Consider the following 23,556-nt stretch of genomic DNA (forward strand, 5'->3'; position numbering starts at 1 on the left):
CTACTCGGATTTCAGCTGTTAACACTAAAGGTAAAACGTAAATTATTTAGTGTCAGTACTGCCACAGCTTGCCAGGTTGACATTTTTACTTGGAATCTTCTTATTCCAAAAGCTTCAAATGAAAAGTATTACTCCACTACTAGGAAGTTGTGAACCAAAACAATTTAACAAAGTAATATTAAACAGTATAACATGTTTATCAGCTGAATGCACTTTTCTTTTTTCTTCAGGCATGGAAAGAAATTCAGTGTACTTTCAGATGGCCTCCTGTGGTCAAGACAACAATGTCAAAATCTGGATGGTCTCACAGGATGTCCCCTCGGGTACCGTGCTCGATTTAAAATCACTGCGAGATAAATTGCAGAAATAGAAACCGTTCCTTATCCTATTGAAGAACTTGAAGCACCTTTTTTGTGTTTGTTTTATTTACTGGGTTGGCCCATTTAGGCATAATCAGAAACTCGGGAGATGCATGTTAGTGACGTACTTGTTTGGAATGGATTTTGTATTGCAGAACTGTCTGGTTCTTTGAGACTTTGATCTCACCGCAATCTACTTCAAAAGTTATCATTTAAATACAGATATTTCTAATTAGATCATTTATTACAGCATTGGTCTTTTTTTATGCAAACTAAAGACCTGACAGCACATTGATTATTAAGATGCATTTATCCTTTAAACACTGTCTACGAATAAAAATGAATTGGGTGCAATTTATAAATGAGTGGTTTTCAGCTTATTGGCAGCAAAGTGTCAAAGGTTAGAGAAAACTGTAACTGCACATTGTTTACAAATGCACTTCATGATAATGATGCAAACCATGCCATTTAAAATGTAGTAAGTCAGGGCTAAATATGTAGCAGTACCAAAAGCCTTCAGAGACAGCATTGTCATTATTTACACATCTTCTCTAAATGGTTTATTGTTTACAGGTTGTGAATTCAAGCTTGTGCACACGTTGAATGGGCAGAGTGCTCCTGTGTTGTCCTGTGCTTTTTCATCTGATGGACAACTTCTTGTTTCTGGGTAAATCATTTTTTGAAATGAAGTGGGGGGTTGCACATTACCTGCTAGTATTCCTGAATTGCATAGCCATCTTGCACACAGTAGACCTATTTAGTTTTTGTAATATTATTAAAAGCTTATTGCATTTAGTGCTGCAACTTTCATTCAAATCAAGGTTTTTCACCAAAGAAAAAAAATGGCTGCAAGAACAGTTTTCTGCTGGAAACATTAATTATTTTGCAGGTACCTGTGTTTTATATTTTTACGTTTGTCAAAGATACATAATAAAAAAAACATGTTTGAGCTTGATAAATCGTGTAATCATAATACAGCATTTTGGTATGTTAAATATACTGTACATTACAGTGTAGTAAACAAACATGATTTTAAACAGGTGTTCATGAATTACCATAAGTACTATAGATTTTTTTCTTTTTATCAAAAGGGTGACACTATGTATGTAAACCACAAATATATAATATACACAATGCATGTGGTGATCTATTTTAGGTGATACATTGTTGTATGTGCAATTTAGTTTGCTTATCAAATAATAGTTTTTCTGAACAAGGGCTAATGTGTGCTTTCAATCTATATTGATTAAAGAAGAAAGAAATTGATTTTAGTTCTGTATGATCACCACTAGGGGGATCTGTGCTATTGGATATTGTTCTGCATCCCATATCAAAATAGTAATGCTTGATTAAATTCTGTTTTTGCAAGACATATTTGTACAAAATGGATTACAGTATATTCTCTATTGCTCTGTTGCATATATATATATATATATATATATATATATATATATATATATATATATATATATATAATATCATATATATAATATCATATATATAATATGGCCAATGCATACAAAAAAAAATACAGAAACATCTTTTTTTTAACATTTGGAATAAAGTAGTGGGTTTAAGCAGGCATCAGATTTTTTTTTTTACTAATTTAAGTGTATTTTTTTTTTAATTTTGTTGTATTAATAATACTTTTTTTTTTTTTTTTTAATCCAGCTCTGTGGATAAATCTGTGGTCATCTATGATGCTGTAAGTGTATTTACTCAGTATATTTTGGTTGTGTAGTCAACAGGAACCAGTTCTGTATGCTGAGTTCTCCAGAAATTATGTAATATAGTTAACTTTAGTAATCTAAACAGTGATATATCTTAAATTTACTGATCCCCTGAAGGAAAAAAAAAACTAAAAAAAACTGTATAAAATATTCTGCTGTTTTTAAATAAATAAAATATATACGTTTTCTGTATGTAAAAACACTAAACCTCTTGTTTTGCAGAATAAAGGAATCATACTTAATAAACTGACCCACCACGAAAGGTAAACAATTTAAAATTTTGCTTTTAAGGGAAGAAAAATGTTTATCTGAAAAAAAAAAAAAAAAAAAAATAGCTGTTCATAAATGTAATTGATGTTATTAACCACTTCTAGATATGTCACTGCCTGTGCATTTGCCCCAGACATGCCATTCATTGCCACAGGATCTATGGACAAGACGGTGACTGTCTGGAGAATAGAGGATGGAACTAGTTTGGGTGGTTAGTATTCAAACTTTAAAATATAATTCATAAGTCAAGTAGCCGGGTCTAAAGTTTCCACCGCCATGATGATGTGTTTGTCCACTGTCTGTTTTTATGGTATTTGAAGAAGCACTAGATCCCTGATTTATTGAGCATTACCATCTGGTAATGGACTGCTTCAGGAAGGTACTGTACGTACGTACGTACATACATTCAGGTTCAGCTGTATTTTAAAGGGATCATGAATCTAAATGTTTATCATCTTGATACGGTGTAAATGCTTCAAGAGAAAAAGTTAAAGGAACTTTTGCTAAGATTATTTCAGCAGAGAAATTCAAATCACTTAAACTGACTAAACCCATACAGGGTTTGCCAGTCCTTGATGGAGGGAAGTCCTTAAAATCTTTTAACTTTAAAATATCATATTAAAAATGAATACATTTTCTGTGAAATTTAACAATATAATCCTTATAAAATCATTTTTTTGGAGGATGGGGAACCGATTTACTGTATTTTAACTGCATAGGAGAAATTAATACTAGATTGAACTGCAGTATCTGCAGAGCGGCAGTTGATTTACTCCCCCGCTGATATTTGAAAAATGTGCCCTGGCTGTCAGCGTTAGTTTTGCACTGTAAAGAAAAGAAATGCATTAGAAAGAAATTGAAGTAGAAATACTGCAAACAAAATAAACAAAAAAAGTTTGAGTAGCATGCTTCTAAGACAATGGAAAGCCAAGGGATGCTTACAAGGATTTTAATATATATATAATATAAACTAGAGAGCCAGCCATTCAGCATGAGCAAGAGGACCCAATGGAGCTAAAGTTGTGTTCTCGAGTGCTAAACCTTTGTAACATTTGACAAGTCAGTCTGCCATGTACAGTAGTCCCTCGCTAAACCGGACAGGTTGGGAGACAGACGGGTTGTCTGAAATAATGTCCGGTTTAAAAAATAAATACAAAAATGAGCTCAATGTATTTTAAATGATTGCAAACATAATGGGGTTGAGGGAATGTTATTTGAATTACAGTATGTGGTTCTGGGAAGCTATCTGTTTGAGCAATGGTAAAACAAATACAAATATTTAAAAGCGCTGCAGAGAACAGAAGTGTAGAACCATGAGAGCTTTACCCAATTAAAGGAAAAAGATCAATGTTTCAACTGGTAAACCCTTTAATTCCTTTTAATTGCCTGATGCATGTCATAACATTTAAAGGCACTAAAGAGAACACAAGAGTAATGAAAGCCATGACAAGGTTTCTGCTAGTATATCAAACATGCTTTTAACTGGTAAACTCTTGCATCCACAGCAAACCAGTGGGTGTCATAACTGTTATTACTGTCGCAGTTCATTCTTGGTTGAAGGTGGTAATCAAATTAAGATTTTAAAGTAATATGTAATTGTGTAAATTGGAACACAGGCCATGGAATGAACATTTCCAGTATTATACCAAATGAGATAGTTTGTAGCCAATTGGAGAACAACATACTGTATGTTATAAATCTATAGTTGTAGCATCTTATCCAATCAGAAAAAAACCCTTTCAATAAACTTACAGGTAGTGTGAGTCAACATAGCAACAAGGGCTCTGCTGTATCCAACGCCACAGCAAAAAATAAATTTGACTCCCTGAACAAAGAAGAAAAAGAAAAACACTTGGATGTTGGATTTTTGAAAGGTAAACACATGATTTCCTTCATTCTCCATTTAAAAAAATAAGTAAATCCCCTTCTGTAACGGGCACTGTTGTAAGATGAAGAAAACCACAGTACCGGTATAAGTTTGACTCCCTGTATAAAGAAGCATATAGTATAACTGATTATTACTTTTAGTTGTCTTTTTTTGTTTGTTTATCCAGTTGACATTTTTCATAATTGAATATTTGTTTTCTTTCTTGCGTAAAGAAAAAAAAATGTTATGATCAGTTGTTATATCACAGACCTCCACTGCATTTAAAAGAGATTAGTGTGATTTAAAAGGCGGGTTTGGACAGAACTAATTCTCACAGATCGGAGAGCTAGGCTGTCAAACACAACTACCGGACAAAGTTCTAATGACAAATTGGATAGTAAGTAGCACCAACAATGTTATTTAAAAACATCCTTCATGCATAGTTATGTTTTTTGTTGTGTTTAGAAATTGTATTTCCCCCCCCCAATTTTCTCCATTGCCCCCCCCCCCCTAACTTTAAAATAATTATGGCTAACAAAAGTAATTTTTTTCTGCCATGCACATTCATTTATGTAGGTCTCAAATGTGCAGTTTTGAAAGAAACATACGTTTTAGCAAAAATATTGACTACTACACTAGGTTAAAGGAATGTCTGTTTGCAAGCCATGCTTTTAGACTGTCTTGCATTTCATGGGTCATTTCACCTGGAGGGTAAAATTGTCCCCACCTCTTCACCGGCTTCATTCCTGTCAATAGACCCAGAAAACACTTCTGGGGTGAAATGACCACGGAAAAATTGCGGTAATAGACTTCCTGGAAGGCCAGGCAATCAAACTGGGAGCTTAGTGTAGTACCAGAGGTCTGTTTTAAAATGAAAGTGCATGCTTGTACAAAAGGGCCCTTCTAGATAAGTAGTGTTCAGTGTTAATGTGGATAGATTTATTAACATTCTTCCTGTTTTTTGTCAGCCCAATCCAGGCTGTGTGTTAGTGAGTGGTCTGAGGAAGCGGTCTCAGTCTGGCTTTGTGAAGAGGGCTTGGGCGAACTAGTGACCATATTCAAGGCAAACAACATAGATGGTTCTCAATTGCTGAGTTTGAACAAAGAAATTGTCACCAACGATCTCAACATTGGTAAGGAAAAACAAAAACTACTGCGTATGTGTTCTTTCCTCAAACAGCTACAACAGAAAGGGCCCTTTTCCAGCTGTTTGTATTCCTCATTCACAGGTTGTTGGAAGTCACAATTAAGTGTTGCATCCTGGGTATTTCAGTGGTTTTCAAAGGAATGAATCAGAGAGCTTGTATTTTTGGCCTGCTGTGGTTCACACTGTAGGTTGATATATTTTTTTTCCATTTGCTGATAACCATATGATAATCCCAAACTTGTATTAGTAATGTGGATTATCGGGGGGTTTGGGGTAATGCATTTATATTTATCTAGTTTGTAAGCCCCTTCAGCATTAGGATAGTAGGAAACTGTTATGTTGTGGCTCCAGTCATCAATTATAACCCACAGGTCATCCTTCCTTGCTTTTTATTTTTTTCTTGTAAGGGATGCTATTACTTAGGGAGTATGTTGAATGTCTTTCCTTAGTCTTTTTATCTTGGAGATCCAGCTAGGTTCAGTGTTATCTTGTTTTGTAAAACAGCAGAAGCTGTAGTCTGCATAGTAAGATGATGTACAGACTGGTTTTCTCACAAATGCATACTAAATACAGTAAATCCCAAGAATATAGAGCTTAGGAAGTGTTTGGTTCTGAAGGATGTGTGTGTAGCCTTCTTTTATTAGCAATTCTTCAACAATAATCTTGCAGACCACATATGAAGCAAGTCGGCAAGGAGACCCGAGGCGTTTAAGCCCATGGATATTGGTAAACAAAGGAGCATTGGGAGTTTTATTTGGTGTCTCGTTAAGCATTAACACAGTGGACTTCCACTCTGCTATACCATTCATGCTCTGCTACCACTCAGGTTCTTGCAATTTTAAGTTAATTAATATAACAATGAGCATTCCAGATAACAAAACCAAAAAAGTGCATGACATTTAATATCGCCGTAACAAATCTTAACTTAAAAGTAGCCAACATCTTTTTTTCTTATTCCTATAGAGGGGGCGGGGGGGTCCTATACATTTTTATTAAAAACATTCCCTGCGGGAATCACCATTATCAAGAACACATTGATTTCTGTTTTTACGCTATTCATTAAAAACATTAACACCACACTTGGCTTGTTTATGTAGCTTTGAGTATGTTACTTTATTGCACGATAAAATCAATCAAATGGATGTGACACTGTTCTATATTACTTTCTTCCTGTTGCCAACAAGTCACCTTTGGAGTACACATTTCTGACAAACTAACATATATTTCTGCTTCAGTGCCACTAAAGTAATAGATGTTGCATTCTTCCATACTGATGCTCAAAATGATAGAAACCCGCACACGTAACAGCTTGTACTGTACCTTGTATTCAGAAGATTGCCCCTCTACAACACCTGCCTCAATTACTTCACAATCGAGAAGAAACCAATGACCCTTTCGACAATTAAGAACTGTACTTATAATACTAAATATAACATTTAACTCACTAAAAATGACATGATGTAAAAGCAAATGAAATGTGACATTAAATCTCTTTGGGGCATAAATGTGTTAAACCCCTTAATCTCAGCGGATGCATTAGTTATAGACCTCCTGTCTTGTTATTAAAATTCTTAGGCTTCAGCAGGTTTTACCTGTAAATAAATGCTGCTTAATCTCTATGTGAAACTACATTGTAACAGTCTTCTGATACAGGTTGCATATTTCATTTCCCTCGGTGGATTAGGTTGAACTAAGAGATGGATTTTTCTCTTCTTTTTCAAACCCTATGTTGTATAATGTTTTTAAACATCTTTACAAACCTAGGTTGGCTTAATGTTTTGATAGCCCTGGATGTTACACAATGAATTTTGTGTTGTACTATGTCCCTGGAGACACAAGCACTACCATCCATCCAGGACCAAGATGTCATGTGAGTAATTTTAATTCTGTCTGCATCTGCTGGAGGTCCCTATGGTCTCAAAAACAACGAGAACAAGAACTGAATCAAAGTTTACATGAGTGTCTTTAAAGGAAATACCCAGCAAACTACACCCAGAATAGCAACTCCGCATTTAAGTGTAACCTGTGCACTTGTAATTTTGCTGTCAGTCAGCCACTTTTCAAATGTGTGTTTGGTAGTTGGTAGTATATGGCAGCATCATGTTATGGGGATGCTTCTCTTTAGCAGCGACTGGGAAGCTTGTCAGGATAAAGGGGAGAATGGATGGTGCAAAGTACAGTCAATCCTTGAGGAAAACCTGTTTGAGTCAGCCAATTCACATTTCAGCAGGGCAATGACCCGAAGCACAAAGCCAAAGCCACATTGGAGTGCTTGAACAAGAAGAGAATTAATGTTCTTGAGTGGCCCAGTCAAAGTCCTGACTTGAATTCAATCGAAAATGAATGGCGAGACTTGAAGATTGCAGTACATCGACGATCCCCAACAAACTAATCAGAACTGGAGCAATTTTCCTGTGAAGAATGGGCAAAAATTTCACCATCCTACTGTGCAAAGCTAGTGGAGACCTATCCAAAATACTCATAGCAGTAATTGCTGCAAAATGTGCTTCTACCAAGTACTGACTTAAGGGGCTGAATACTTATGCAACCAGTAAGTTTCATTTTCTACATTTTCTACATTTTCTTTGCAAGTTTTGCTGATATTTAACCACCTCCTCCATATAACCATGTTCAGTTTAACCACTACAGCTTTGAATACAAAAGTTTGTTTGAAAAACTGTGCATATATTATTTGTAATTCAACAAAATGTGAAAACTTTGCAGGGGGTAAATACTTCTGCAAACTAGTGTGTGTGTGTGTACATACATACATACATACATACATACACATATATATTTATAATGTGGATACATGTAGTATGTTTGGATTTAATGAGGGTACTCATTAATGTATTTCCGTAAGAAATATTGTCAGCAAAACAGTCGTTCTGCAGGGTTTAGGAACTGCTTAATAGCGGTATACATTGACAATGCACAAGAATTTCATTATTCTTATTCTTATTATTTATTTCTTAGCAGACGCCCATATCCAGGGCGACTTACAATTGTTACAAGATATCACATTATTTTTACATACAGTTGCCCATTTATACAGTTGGGTTTTTACTTTAGCAATCTAGGTAAAGTACCTTGCTCAAGGGTACAACAGCAGTGTCCCCTACCAGGGATTGAACCCACAACCTCCGGTCAAGAGTCCAGAGCCCTAACCACTACTCCACACTGCTGCCCATGTGTTATTTCATGTGTTATCATTGTTCTAGGAACATTTTTCAACTGCAGCAAAAGGCAGTTATGTTGGTTCTTGACAGAAAGTCACTGTCAGTGATCCAAGTCTAAAAACATGGGATGTAAAAATGTTGCAATAACCTTACTTTTATGGTGTGGTGTTCTTTTGTATTTTTTTTTTTTTTTTTTTTTTAAATGCACTGAAGCATTACAAAACAAATCAATGACAGAAGGTGATGTGATTGCAGCTGGCAAATACTGCAGTAATTATGTGTGTGCATCACTCCAGTTACAGCCTCAAATGGCCAATTTGCATGTAAGAGCTTGGCTGAGACCACCATAACTCAATTCACAAATTAATCCTATCTGCATTGCACTATAGTACTATTTACTTTGTATTACAAATATATGCCTTGAAGTGCATGGTATAGCCACAATTGTATAACGTTATCCTACTCGGTCCTTGTATCTAATAAATACATTTATATAGTTTTTAGATAAATAGAAAATTTAAAATGCAGTAGCAGCATTAACCTTTTTTCTTTATAGAATCCTTGGGACTGCGTAACAAAGTGATTCGGAAAATTGAGGAGCTGAAGGAGCACCTGGAGTCCATTTGTACAGGCATTCCAGACGAATTCTTGTGCCCAATAAGCAGGGAGCTTATGAAAGATCCTGTTATTGCTTCAGGTATTTAATTTACATTGGATGACCTTTTCAGTACACAAGTCTCTTCAAGTTCATCTTGTTCAGATATAGTATGAGGCTTTGTAAAATGGGATTTAATCATTCTAGGGCTAAGCAATTATTCTCCACTGGAATTTTAGAAGGCTTTGAAACTCCTAAACACATTTGCTGTTTTAGAGAAGAAATGGATAAGAGATGCAGAGTGAATATTGGACAGACTAAACTGGGAAATATGATTAGTGTTCATTAAGCCATGTATAAGTCAATATTAGCTTTGAAGTCCTCATTATTTGAAAAAATATATTGATTTTGAACTGCACTATCTAATGCTAAAGTACCACTGGAGCATTTGGAATTGATCTTTGTAACTGAGGTCAGATCCCTTCACAATTTTATTTCCAGCTTCAACAACACTTTATTGTTCCTCGGCTAAAACCTACATACGTCAATTGTATTGTTTCGTCCTAATATTTGGGTGAGAAAGGGTTTATTTGCTTTTCTCTTAGGCAATTTAATATGTTATATAATTTGCATGTTTTTTTTTTTCTCCCATATTAACTCAGCCACCCTAGGGGAAAATAATTTTCCGTCAAATGTTTCAGTGGAAAAGCTATCAAACAGTTCTCTGCATGCAGGCATCGCTGCGAGTAGAGCTTACTGTATATTACAATCGTCTATCCACCACTGACCCCGCTCTTTCAGCTGCTAATATTTCATAATCTGTTTGAGATACCAACTTCATTTTCTAAGTGCTATAGGAACTCCTGGGAAAAGTAATGGTACCCTTCATTTTGATCTGTGACTTAAGATGGAAACTGTATTATCTTCATGTATCTTATTGGATGATAAATATTTCATACACAACTGTAATCATTGATTTTCTAGTTTGAGTTTGATCATGGGTATCATACAAGAAAAATGACCCCTTTGTGTCAGTAATTTTACAAGGTTGATATAGCTACATTGCCAGATCCTGAGACCATTAAGTATTGGCTGCAGGGTTGTATGAACACTTTGAAAAATGCAATGGTGATGGCTGCAATATTGAGGTCATGTGACTTCATGTGTTTCTGGCTTATAGCCACTGAACAGTTTGACATACTGTCCAAATATTTGGTACACAGTTCTTGTAAAATGATAAATTAAATGTATCATACCTGCATTGCGCTACAGTACTATTTATTTTGCATTACAAATGTGTTCTGCTGCTGTCCAGTAAAAATAAACTGTTTTATTGCCATATTGTCTTAAAGTTTGGCCATATTATGTGATGCATTCAACACACTGAGATTGTCTTTATGGTTGGTATACAGCTGTTTTCTGTGATTTTTTTTATTTTATCTCAGTTATAACAAAGTTCCACTAGCAGTGTTGTCCTGTGTTTTTTTGTTTGTTTTTTTTTTTCATAAAAAAACTGCCATTTCTTATTCAATTCTACCTTGGGTGCTATTTCCTGTTTTGATAACATGATATGCATTTGTTCTTTTACTGTGGTTGAGCAAAATGTTCTTGCACAGAGGTTACAGCATTTGTACTTGTAGTAGCAATTAGATGGTTAGGTTAAAGCACACCATCTGTTCAGTTACTGTAAACGACTGTCGCAGATTAGGCTGCATGTTTATGAACAGTTTATCTGCAGGTGTGGATATAGACAGCTCCTGGGGTTTTTATTTATATTTTGACTGAATTACTTTCTTTGTGGAAATGGAGATTTCATGAAGTTTAAAATTGAAGAACCTGTTGATGTGTATGAATTCTATAAATCATTTGTTGTGCTGTCTTAATCCGGATCTTTTTTTTCATGGAGAAGTTAATCAAATATTGATCTAAGTGGACACCTATATTTTGTAAAAAAAAAAAAAAAAAAAAAAAAAAAATCTAGCCAACAGCACATAATACAATCCTACTGCAGGCTTTTGTGACTGGCGGTTAGTTGCTTTGTTGTAGTAGAACTGTTACAGTTAGTAAGATACAACTGCATGTATGTGGCTGTTCACGTCTAGATTGGTTGCAGTAACAATTTGCTTTTCCTTTCATAAATATTTAGTATTGTTACGAAACATGATTTCAAAACCTTTTTGTATTTTATACAACATCTATATCCAGTCCACTAGTGTTCCCCACTTGACTCAAATTTTCAGAAGTACATGAAAATGTATTACACCCCATTCATATACTGACTGTAAACTAGTTAAAATATTTTGTAAAATATTAATTTCAGTTCTAGTCTTGTGCATGGATGCAGGCAATACATATTTAAACAATTACTATGTTACCCATTAGACCAATATTGATGGAGCCATTACAAAGCAATTACAATCCGCTTAGAGGAAACCACTTTTTAGACATTTAGGACAAAGCTCATTTCGGTCAGTGTTACTCAATAGGAGTACTAATTCTGATAAGCCTTTGTTTAAGAAATGTCCACTGTGTGAGAGAGTCAATCGAGGTAAGGGCACTGACACAGACGTGTTACTGTAGATATACTATATTAACTAAAAGCCAAAATAAAGGAGCGTTCAGTTAGAGTCCTGCGCGGGTCCAATTTTTATGACTCGCTTCCGACCCGGACCCGCTGCAAAACCGTCTTCTTAGCCGCGACCCCGACTCGACCCGACGTCAACTGACTCTCTCACATTCACACACATATATCTCTACCATTCTCCATAGATTGAGTTTACACAATAGGCTATACAACGTGGTAGCTTTCTCTAGTGGTCTGCATATATTTTAACATTGTAACATATTAACTATCGCTACTTTACTATAAAATACCTGTCTATTCCTTTCGTGCCACCAGTTGAAAGGGAGCTACATCTGTGCTTTCGCAGAGATGATGTACCAGTTTTGTGGCTATCATACACAAAAACATAATGACAGGCTTTACGAATCCAGTCACATGTTCACGCTATGATTCCACAATAATTCCACACTTCTGATTTACCTCTTGAACTATTATCCACTACATGATATAAACCCGGCGCTATCTTTTGTTTCACCTCGTTCATAAACATTTTTAATATCACCAAGCAGACGTGATAAAAGGATCTTGCGACGTATCAAACAAGCAAGACCACTGCTTAGTCAGCTGACTCCTCCCTAATCGCCTCCTGCTTTAGTGCAGGAAATACTGGTACATTTACCTTCTAATACGATATTTGTGAAAGGGTTACAGGCGAGTATGTTGAAAGGACAAACATTTTTGGTGATTCAAATTCAGACCCGAATAAATTTTTTATTTTTTTATTTTTTTTGGAGCCGCAACCGAACTGCGAAACCTGACCCGATGCAGGACTCTGTTCAGTTCCTTCACGCTAAATAGTACAACTTTAGTTAATTTATTTTCAGTATGGCTATATTTTACAGTTTCAGCACACCTTTAGAGAAAGCGTAATCATTCAACAAAACTTGAAGGAAATTCAAATCAGTCATTTTGGAACATGTGGCATTGAGGGGAAGAAAGATATTGGATCTGTCAAAGTGTATGTCAAGTTTTTCATTGGTGGTTGTTACCATAGACCTTTCAACTCAATCCAAAAATAGTTTATGTAGGTCTGTTGAGTGTTTCTTAATTGGTGAGTATATATTAGCTGAATGCCTGTCTGTACTGTATCACATACTTCTATTTATTTTTCCATTTGAGATCCCCTTTCCAATGAAACTTACTAATCACATTCTTTAGAACAGATCATTATAATCTGAGGGTATATGGAAGCTGACTGTATGAGGATTGCCAATAGTGATGAAACATGTTAAGGACCTTCTTTGGCACAAGGTTACATGGGTCTGTCCTGGGTATATATGTATGCATATGTCTGTATGTCAAACTTACATTTTATTTCTTTCAGATGGATATTCGTATGAGAGAGAAGCCATTGAAAGCTGGATACACACAAAGAAACACACAAGTCCCATGACAAACTTACCACTGAAGTCAGTTTTGTTGACCCCTAACAGAACCTTAAAGATGGCTATTAGCCGCTGGAAAAACTGCCAGTAATGCAGAGCTAATTGTCCTCAATCCAAGAAATCAAGTGCTACAGTGCAAATATGTGTGTGTGTGTTTATATTATTCACACACTAGTTACAAATCAAATACCAGATTGAATTGTTAAATGTTTACTGTAAATTAATGTTTGGTTCTTTAAAACTTTTTTTTTAATTAAGGTTGATTTCACAAATTGATATTACAAAATTGGCTTTTTGTCCATGTTTTTGTGTTTTTGTAATGTATTGTCAAATTAATGTTATACAATAGTCACTACAACTTTACTGTTAATAAAATGATTACATTGCAACCACAGATAAGAGGCCATGCTATTTTCATTTAGCCTTATAACAATATTGCAAAAGCAAGTGAAATTATGAGAATAGTTCTGTGCTAAAGGATCACCCTTAACATGTGGGAGCACTGTGCTATTAAGTTAAAAATTTGCCTGAGTTGGCAGCCAGTCTACAGTATAGCTTATTTGATTTTCCTTGTATGATGATTCAAACACTTCTTGAATCAAGTGAAGTAAAAATAATAGATTGTATGACAGTAACAATTGCCATCAGACCCACAAGTAATTGATGTATCTACAGGGAACTCTTCTTAAAATGTCACAGTAGTTAAAAGCAGAAGTACCTACTATGTTATAAAATAAAATAAGGCAACCCAGTTTACATTTCTTTCACCTTTAAGCGTGCGTGTTGTATTTGTTCTCACTTTAGAGAGGTTATTAAATATCACAGAGGCAAGGCGTCAACTCACTTTTTATTTTGCAGGCAGTTTTGCAGGTGTACTGAATAAACAAATTGGGAACACAGTTACAATACTCTAAAAGAGTATTGTAACTGTGCTTTTTCTTATTGAGCTTTTTCTTATGATTTCGACCACAGATAGGGTACCAAAGTTGTGTTGTCATGGAAACTACCTTTTTAAAGGTTGGTGTCCTTGATTGTAATTAAAATGTTTCAATATTTTCCAGAGGTATAAATGCTTTATTATTCTGTCACACATGTTGTGATAACAACAGTGAATCTAGGCTACTAAACAAATACTTACACTAATAGTGCTGTATCTTGCACAATAAACACAACGCATTATGCACCTTCATGTAGAGGGCATGTTTGTTGAAAAGATTATACTATATTAAATTGGAAACCAAAAGCAACTGTTCTTGACTTGCCAGGCTTGCTTCACTATTTGAATTGTGTTTCCTGAACATAGGCTAGCCAGCAAATTACATTTTACATCTAGGCTAAATAAAAAAGAAATCCGACATAGGAGACTGTTACATTTTTTCAGTGGGAGTTTTATTTGTCCCATATTATTATGGCAGAACAGATCTATTACAGTATGTGAACACTGGTAATACAGCTCACAGTACTGAAGACATTTCAGTAATTACAATAACATACATATTCAAATACAATAGCTGGTAGAAACTGAAACTGCTGCATGCACTTAAAACCAAAAGCCAGTCAAAGCCATTTTAAAAGTCTGAAAATGTTTCAGTAGCTGTGCAAAAATAACTATAGAAAATATATTGCTTTTACAAATGATCAAGCAAGAATAGCTGTAAATAAATTAAATCTAGGTAGCAACATTAAGGTGGTACAGAAATTATTCAGTAACATTATAGGGGAAATGTATACAATGTACAAACATATACAAGAAAAAGTAAGAACCAGGATCCCTATCATTTTAATCCCAATCAAACTGCAAAAAACCCTCAACTACACACGTTTAATGATTTGACTACACTCAAATTAACCTTCTCTTAAAAGAAGGAATTCTATTTTACAAAATTAGGATCCTCAGTATCCTACTAGAAAACAAACACATACTGTAAATGTCTAACCTTTATCAATCTCCTGTTACATTACCACTGAATGGTACTCCCATTTTACACTCAACCAACACCATTCATTTTTATAATACAGAGATGATACATCTATGTTGTACCTAATCTCTAAATGTATGATAATAATAATTCCATAAGCACCTGAAAGGCATATATTAACATCAAAAGTGCCATTACTGTTTCATTTGTGTTTACATGCCATAATGACTACTCAGTGCTATCCAGCTTTGCTGAAATATAGTACACATGCAATTCTGTAACAGAAGCATAATGGACCTATACACTTTTGTTAATAAAAAAAGAAACAAAACCAATACTAATCTAAATACTGGTCGTGGCAATTATTTACAAAAAATACAAATAGTTACTTGTAAAATATGTAACTCTAAATGTTAAGAAAACAAGTTAAAACCCAATAAACTAAAATTCCATTTACATATTTATTACAGGTACTTTTTAATTAACCAAGTGTTTAAGAAAATGGTTAAATAACAGACTTAGACATTAGATTCTATAAATGATCGCTTTGGTTTCATAGAAGCAACATGAATGACGGGAGTATCTCTTGCTATGTGAGACTGTTGTTTAGATTTATTGTCTGGAAAAGAATGTAGGACAGCCACAGCTGGCTTGGGTTCCTTGAAACAGGTGGCTGTTTGGCAGAACTTCTCCCCAAATTCCTTAGAGTGCATTCCGTTGTGAAGGCTTCCCATAGGACCCTGAGATGGAGTTTTAATCTGGTCATGGTAAGCACTCCCTGTTTTGGCATAAGGTAGCTCAACGTTAACTGCCTGTATCCCCCCTGTAGAAATAGTGTTTGTAACCAATCCTTCTGTTGAAAGGCTGTGCCAGCTGCGATTCTGTTGAAGACTCTGCTGCAGTTGTTGAAACCTTGCAGTTTTGTCCATTATTCCCATGAATGGTGTTGGTCTAGGCTTGTGGTCTGCAGTCCCACTCTGACACTGCTTAGTCTTGTTGTCTACAGTGGTTTTAATTCGAACATCTGGCCCTTGAAGCTTTCCACTATCTGACAGACTGCTGCTGGATGCTAAGCTGCTGGTTGAACTGGAGATTTTCATACTGCTGGCCTGAGAGCCAGATGCTGACATTGTACCAGCAGACGATTCCTTCCCTGTCTCCAGAGCACTCCCTGGAAGTCCTGGACTTGTAGATGCCATTATGTCCAAAGATGGTACAGAATGTGCAGATAACCTCTCTGCTGTTTTCGTCACGTTGGAGAATGACTGGGGAGAATGGTAGGACAGCACATTTTCAGCATTGGAAAGGTAGACATTTTGTGTGGAGGCCAACCTTTCTCCATGACTGGTTCCTGAATCATCTGCACCTGAACACCCCAAATTGATACTCTCTAGACCAGGACTAGGTTTTAGTACGCTCGAAATGTGCCTGCTTGGCAATGGGCTTGGAGGGGGGTACTGAGACTGCGACTTGTTTCCAGACCGTCCACCAGACTGCAGGGAGTTCATATGCAGGTTAGTTTTGACTATCTGAGCCTGTTTCGTTGGCTGCTTGACCAGTCCTTGCTGGGCTAGTGGTTCTCGCAGGTATTTATGTCGGTTTGGAGGAGTTACAGGCCGGGGTTTCTGCTGGGAACCTGCTGCTCCATCATGAAGTGCTCTGTTCAACGAATATAAATTCTGTACATTCTGTGTTCTGTGCTGTGACCCGGCAGCTGCTTCCTCGTGTTGAGAAATGTCTTCTTCATTAATCTCCTCAAGCCCCAGTGTCGCCTGGCTATCCAGGCTCTGGTCCAGCACCTCCTCCTCTTCCTCATGGTCCGATTTGTTGCTCTGGGGTGGTAGGTTTTGCCCACCTGTCTGTTTCTGCTGGGCACGCTGCAACTGTTTGCACTCGTCCTCCACCCGAACCAGCAGCCTCCGTATCTCACGGTTGTTTGAGCAGAGTTTTGCAGCCTCCTGTAGATCCGCAAGGGCAGCAGCAAATTGCCTGAGAAAAGAAAATTAAGTCAGACTAAATGTGCTATGTCAAAAAAACATGTTTTATTATCAAACTGCATTACAGCTGGAGCTAGGTAATTAAACCTTCAAAATTATTTACTAAAATGTTCCCAAGAAATTTAACAACTGTTATGGCATCATCTTTCCATGTGCTTTAGGAAGACTATTTCATAAAAATAGAAAAAAAGCAAGCAGATGCTGTATTTATTTTTTTTTTTTTTACCTGCTACTTCTCTTGGCCCTTGCTCTGGCATAAAAGGCCTCATATGATTTGGGTTTAAGTTCAAGCGCCTTTGTAGCAAATTCCTCTGCCATGCCAAAGTCCTGTGGGAATTCAAATATAAACTTCAAATCAGCACAGTTATGTTGAAGCACTGTGGGTAATGTTAAGGAATTGTTTTTCTTTTTAACATCATTTTGTGACTAATGCAATGACCATTTTAGTACTAAATTCCTGCCATCTTCAATTTTTATTTATTCGTTTTTTTAATTAGCCTAAAGTCCACAGGATATCTAACAAAATGTAGACCAGCTGGACAATGTTCGGTTGAACAAAATGGACGGACAACTGTGCACATAATTTAGATTTATGGAGACAGTTCTCTGTGCTGAAACACAGCAAGGAGAGGTTGTGGGCCACGTGGAGCATACCCATAGAAGGCATCAGCTTGTTGAGGGGTGGCTATCTTTTCCTGTCAATTTGATTTGAAGATACTGGTCATCATTTGCAAACCCATAGTGAACCCCTTCAGGGAATTACTTCCCTAGTCTATAATCAACTTACTACCAATACATTTTGCACTTTCATTTAATGTTGGTAATCTATAAAATCAATATACAGTACACAAGTTATCCTGGATTTGTCTTTCAAGCTCAATAAACTGGAAGCTGGTTTAGTTGTACTGTTGAAAATATTTCAAATTAATCAAACTGCTTACGTTTGTTTTCCTGCGACATCTTGATAGGTTCAGGTACAGTGAAACCCTCAGTTCTTTGAAAGCCTTCAGATCATCCCCAAATCCTTCTCGTGGAAACTTTCTCAAAGCATACTGGTATCTCTGAGCTGCCTCTTTCATCTTCCCTTTCTGAAAGTTCATACATGACAGTCGTTAGCTTTAGAGAAACACTAACAATATTGTGAAGTAAAAAAACTGCCTTTCAACCAGCCAGCACAGCTTCACTCATCAACAGTCAGACAAAAAATGAATCTGTTAAGTCACAGATCAATCCCAGCATTTTGTGTGAAAATATAACCATTTGTCATGCTAGTTAAAATATGGACAACAATTAAATCAAACAAGGATTGGTTTATTTTTATATGATAATAAATATCAAACATTTGACTATTAAAATGATCAAGATTTATTTTAACATTTTCAATCTTTTTACCAATTAGCATTCACATAATAATCCACCAAGTAATTATTAAAGTTTGTTGATTGTCAAGAATCTACACTATATGCAGTAAAATACCTCAAATACACTGATAATGCTACCTTATAGAGAACATTTCCTTCTTCCATTAACTTCTGCAGTAGAATAATGAGAATATCTGGTTTGGAGGTTGCCATTGCCCAGGCTGCATTACCTGTAAGATTAAAAGCCATTTTATTTGCCCAAAATGCTCAAGATGGGAAAATGATATTTACAAGGTAATTGGTACTGAATAAAGTTACCTAAAGAAAGTACCTGATCGATCATAAGGAGACGTTCTGTAGCCTTAAGAAGATATTAGTGTAAGCAGTTAAAAGAAAGACAAGAGTAGGAAAAGATTACAAAGAGTAAGACAATTAAATGGACAGAGAAAGGAATTGTACATGCTGGAAAATACTACCGAAAGCTTGTTTTCTTTTCTTTTTTTTTTTTTTTCCTTTTTACATATCCCTGCAATCTCTGCAATCTCTGCATCTGTAATTCCAATTGTAAATATCTAGGATAGTTCGTATATTTACATACTTAGATAAAATGCATGCTCTTGGCTTAAAATGATATCTGAATTGTCAGAGTAGCCAAAGTGAAACTGATCTGAATTAAGCTGTGTACCTTAACATACATTTACAACTTGAAAAATGATCTAGCAGAAGTTAGATTCAAGCAAGTTCTTTACCCAATGCAAATTAAAACTAGGGAAGATTTGGTATACCAGGACATGATTATGGATATATGGGGATATGGAAATTCAAAAACACATTTTTTGAAAAACTAAGTGCCCTCACTGTGACAGAATCTTAAATGTCCTGTAATGCAAAGACATACCAAGATATTGCATTTGGCAGGAAATTTGGACCGGATTGTATGTTAGCAGCTGTAACAGATAATATCAATTTAGTTTAAAAAGATAAGCTTTAAAAGGGAAGGTCTATAAACCTCTCTCCTACAGGTTGCTCATACAAGACAAATCTAGACGTTCTGTATGCAGAGAAGTCCTCCAGAACAATAAAAGCAAAATGTGAAAGGGAACATGGATTTGGTGTTACAAAATGAAAGCTCTGTTTTTGTCAATAACAACCATTTATAATGACGGTATATTGAACTAGTGGAAGGATTTTTCAATAAAGTCGTGTACCTTGTTCTGCAATCCCAATAATAATACACTGCAACATCATGGATTATCTCCAACACTCCTGTACCTGTCCAACGAAGTTACCAGAATGTTGGGGAAAAGTGAAGAAAATGCTCACTTACCCAGCTTTGCTCCTTTCTTTAGCAGGGTCACCACCACTGACGTGTTTCGACATCCAATAGCTCTGTCTAACGGCCGCATCCCACTATAGTCAACATGCTCAATCACTGCACCTCTCTCCACCAAATAATGAACCTGCGTAGCAATAGAAAAAAATTCTGCATGAAAGTCAACAGCTTGCATTTTTATTCCCCAGCTGGCCACAGATGTTGAGTTACCTGCTGCTGCCACTTGTCCAATTCATAATAACCTACAGACTTAATTAAATTATGTTTTGGCAGTTAATGTGAAAAATACTTTGATTTTCAGTATTTCTGGACTATACCCTTTAGTACATTGTCACCCAGGTTCACTGTAAAATAATATTAACAAACTTTATATTTATTGCAGCTCATGCATGCATTCCAGAGAGCTCTTACAAGATATGGTTCTGAGCTCACTGTAGTACCTAGGAGAATGATGTGTTAGATCCTCCAATGATCCTGCCCAGACACAGCAATGATAGTGTGATCTATGCATAAACACAGCATAAAATGGGGTCCGTATTTATAAAGCCTTTGCATGCCAGTAAACGCTTGGCTGTCTGATTCATTATGAATACTGCTCTAGCACATATACAGAGGCCAGTCCAGTAGTTCTGGCAAGTTGACCAGAGTGTCATGCTCTGTAGCACATAGTCCTACAATTCAATTCTAATTCCATTGCTGGATATATGCTAATGGTATTATTTCTCAGGAATGCAGCTGTAAAAACATAACGGGGCAGGTTCTCAAAGCTTAATTAGAACCGTTTATTTTTTTTCTGAAAGGAAAGTAAACACAGATTAAATTATAATTCAATACCAAACAACTTCAGACTACTTGCAAGCCACACAATTGAATGCCTCTGTTGTTTATTTGTGGTTAAGTAAATTAAGGATGTGTTTTTCTTTTATGAAAAAAATTAAATAAATAAATTAAAAAAATAAAAATAAAAAATAAAACAACCACAACATTCAGCGATCCAGACATATTGCAGCCAATTTTAATCTAACTTTTATACCTCATTTGTTTCGGTGCAAGCTATTTAAATGTATTGTACACGTGTACCATTTCAATGCAATGACGTAAACACAAGCTTGATTAAAACTAGTTTTCTGTACTTACAATTTCAGCATCCCCGTAAAATGCTGCCAAGTCCAGAGGTGTCCTTCCATTCTTATCAGTATGATCTATGACTGCGCCTTTCTCAACCAGAAACTGCACCACAGCCTTGTGTCCTTTCAAGCACGCCCAGCTTAACGGAGTTAACCCCTCCTTATCCACAGAGGACAAGGAAGCACCTGAAACATGGAAGTGTTAAAAACTGCACACAAATATGTATATTATACAGCAGGGATGTTAAAGTGTAGAGTATAGATGTTAACATCAACTGTTTTCATATACTACACACCACATGTACTACACAACACAATCATGTTCTTATGTATTATTGTTTACGGGCTGCAAGTATTCCAAATATGTTAATGTTTATTCTTAAGATCAAATGTTTAACTAAACAGAATGAAACTCACCTTTTGAAAGCAGGAATTCCACAGTGCTCAAGTGGCCTTCACACGCGGCCACCATTAACAGTGTCCTGCCCTGCTTGTCACTTATGTTAACATCAGCTCCATGCTGTAACAGGTGGTCAGCAACCTGAAAGAAATTATAAAACGACGTGAGAATATGGCAGCCAGTGTTACCTCACATCGGACATTGACACACTGCCAATGTGCGAAACTGCATTTCACTTTCTAATTTCTATTTGGTGCAGTACAGAAAAGTAAGTGGTGTGTCAATGTTGAATGGATCTATATGATTTGGGCCGACAGTAAGATAGTAAGTTTCCGATACATTTATTTTAAATGTCATTGCTGTGAGCCAGCACAACCTTTCAAATAGACAAGCTCTACGTGCTCTACGCATGCGATTATACACTTTAAGCTTTTTTTTTTTTTTTTTTTTTTAAATAACCCAAACCCACGGATGCAGGAGTCATTTCATACCTGCCAGTGCCCCTGCCTCACCGCGCAGAACAGTGGGGAAACAGCTCGCTGGTTCACCTGGTGCACCACACAGCCTTGCTCCAGCAGAAACCTGCACACATCCACTTTACCTCGCCCTGCAGCTGCTGTCAAAGCTTAACAAAAACAAAAAAGCAATTCAAACCAACAATGCAATCCTGGCCCCAAGAAACTAAACTGACCTATAATAGTACAGTACGGTAAGGTCATTATATCATAATGAAGAAGATGCCACATCAGCATTATGATAAACATTTACACCTGTCTGTCTGTGTGTTTCAAATGATTATTGATGACATATAAAATATAGTACGCTTCAGAAAGGCACTATAGTATGGTACAGGTTACAATTCAAATCCCTAAATTTAAACCATATCTGTTCACACACACACAAACACCCACGTACAAATACACATAAGCACATACTGTGATTATCTATCTATGTTTAAACAGGCACGGTACTTAAGTTCATTATTTTTATATATCCAAGTTCCATTTTTAAGAAGAAGTTCAAGTCAAATGGAAATGTGGGTTCAAACGTATGTACAGTATGAATCTCTTCTTTCTCCTCTTCTGTTGATGTCTTCCCAAAACACAGCCATATTTTCTTTGTATATTAGGCAAGAAGGAAGTCAATTAAATAAATCTTAAATTCAATTCGAGATATCTCAAACTGGACAGGAAGTCAGTTTGAGATATCTTGAACTGAACTGGAGATATCTTGAACTGAACTGGAGATATCTCGAACTGAATTGGCGATATCTCGAACTGAATTGGCGATATCTCTAATTGAATTGGCGATATCTCTAATTGACTTGGCGATATCTCGAATTGAATTGACAATATCTCGAATTGACTTCCTGTCTAGTTTGAGATATCTTGAAATGGGCTGGAAGTCCATTCAAAACAGAGCATTTTCACAGGAAGTCAATTTGAGATATCTCAAACTAAACAGGAAGTCAATTTGAGATATCTGGAATTGAATTTGAGATATCTCAAAATGAGTTCGAGATATCTTGAAATCGAGTTAGTTTGAGATATCTGCAATTCAATTTAAGATATCTTGAAATGCATTTCGAGATATCTCAAAATGATAATTTGGCTTGCCATATGGTGCAAACATAGATACACAGTATAAAAATGTAGGCATTAATGAATGGGTTATTTATTTTCATTATTTATTGTTATTTGTATTTATTTTAATCAAGCAACAGTTAACAATTAAAAAAAATATTAAAACTAAAGAAAAAATAATACAGCTTACTGTAGAAATCGATTTAATATTTACAGAAAATGCAACAGAAACAAAAACTTCTGAAAACCTTAAACAACAGTTTTGAAATTGCAGTTCTCGCAAGCGCATTTTTTAAAATGTATTTATTTAGTTATGCACTTGTGCATTCTCGGACTCGGTAGTTAATGAGAAACGGCGACATGGGAAAGTATGTATACTCAGAACCTTAGATTAGACTAAAAATAAATGTAAGGACTGGTTGGTTCCATGAATATTTTTAGAAACTTAAATGTCTTGTCTTTTTTTGTATAAAATGCATGGGAAAAAACGGAATACATAAAATTGGAAAACAAAATACAGCTTATGTCTTACCTTTTCTGTATTCAAATTTACTACCAGTTAATACTGCTTCTTATCTTTAATTTAGAAATTGCTTCACATTTTTCTCTTTGATCTCACTTGGTATTATGGTACCTATATAATGTGACATTGTTTGTTTTTGTTACTGTGTGCTAAAACAA

General features: G+C 35.8%; 2 protein-coding genes across 9 annotated transcripts in view; one reads left to right on the forward strand and one right to left on the reverse strand.

Annotated features, from left to right (window-relative positions):
• Nucleotides 1-13,554, forward strand: part of LOC117427097 (WD repeat, SAM and U-box domain-containing protein 1) — an 18,841-nt gene extending 5,287 nt beyond the window's left edge. The window contains exons 4-12 of the mRNA XM_034045465.3: nt 231-323; nt 933-1,026; nt 2,031-2,064; nt 2,312-2,352; nt 2,464-2,570; nt 4,114-4,233; nt 5,195-5,359; nt 9,109-9,249; nt 13,095-13,554. Of these exons, the coding sequence (XP_033901356.2) occupies nt 231-323; nt 933-1,026; nt 2,031-2,064; nt 2,312-2,352; nt 2,464-2,570; nt 4,114-4,233; nt 5,195-5,359; nt 9,109-9,249; nt 13,095-13,246 (947 nt within the window). The 3' untranslated portion in view covers nt 13,247-13,554. The remainder of the gene's footprint in view (nt 1-230; nt 324-932; nt 1,027-2,030; nt 2,065-2,311; nt 2,353-2,463; nt 2,571-4,113; nt 4,234-5,194; nt 5,360-9,108; nt 9,250-13,094) is intronic.
• A 950-nt stretch (nt 13,555-14,504) lies between these two features.
• Nucleotides 14,505-23,556, reverse strand: part of LOC117426645 (protein TANC1-like) — a 112,872-nt gene continuing 103,820 nt past the window's right edge. For 4 of the 8 annotated variants that reach the window (XM_059033788.1, XM_034044478.3, XM_059033784.1 and 1 more), the window contains 9 exons: nt 21,784-21,917; nt 21,310-21,433; nt 20,903-21,078; nt 19,760-19,892; nt 18,764-18,793; nt 18,571-18,662; nt 18,013-18,159; nt 17,298-17,398; nt 14,505-17,063 (listed from right to left, as the gene is read on the reverse strand). In XM_059033788.1, coding sequence (XP_058889771.1) covers nt 15,593-17,063; nt 17,298-17,398; nt 18,013-18,159; nt 18,571-18,662; nt 18,764-18,793; nt 19,760-19,892; nt 20,903-21,078; nt 21,310-21,433; nt 21,784-21,917 — 2,408 coding nt within the window. In that variant the 3' untranslated portion in view covers nt 14,505-15,592. The remainder of the gene's footprint in view (nt 17,064-17,297; nt 17,399-18,012; nt 18,160-18,570; nt 18,663-18,763; nt 18,794-19,759; nt 19,893-20,902; nt 21,079-21,309; nt 21,434-21,783; nt 21,918-23,556) is intronic. The other 4 variants (XM_059033785.1, XM_059033787.1, XM_059033786.1 and 1 more) reach the window with 2 other exon arrangements.

The sequence above is a fragment of the Acipenser ruthenus genome, chromosome 11 (genome assembly GCF_902713425.1).
Source record: "Acipenser ruthenus chromosome 11, fAciRut3.2 maternal haplotype, whole genome shotgun sequence".
Classification (NCBI taxonomy): Eukaryota; Metazoa; Chordata; class Actinopteri; order Acipenseriformes; family Acipenseridae; genus Acipenser; species Acipenser ruthenus.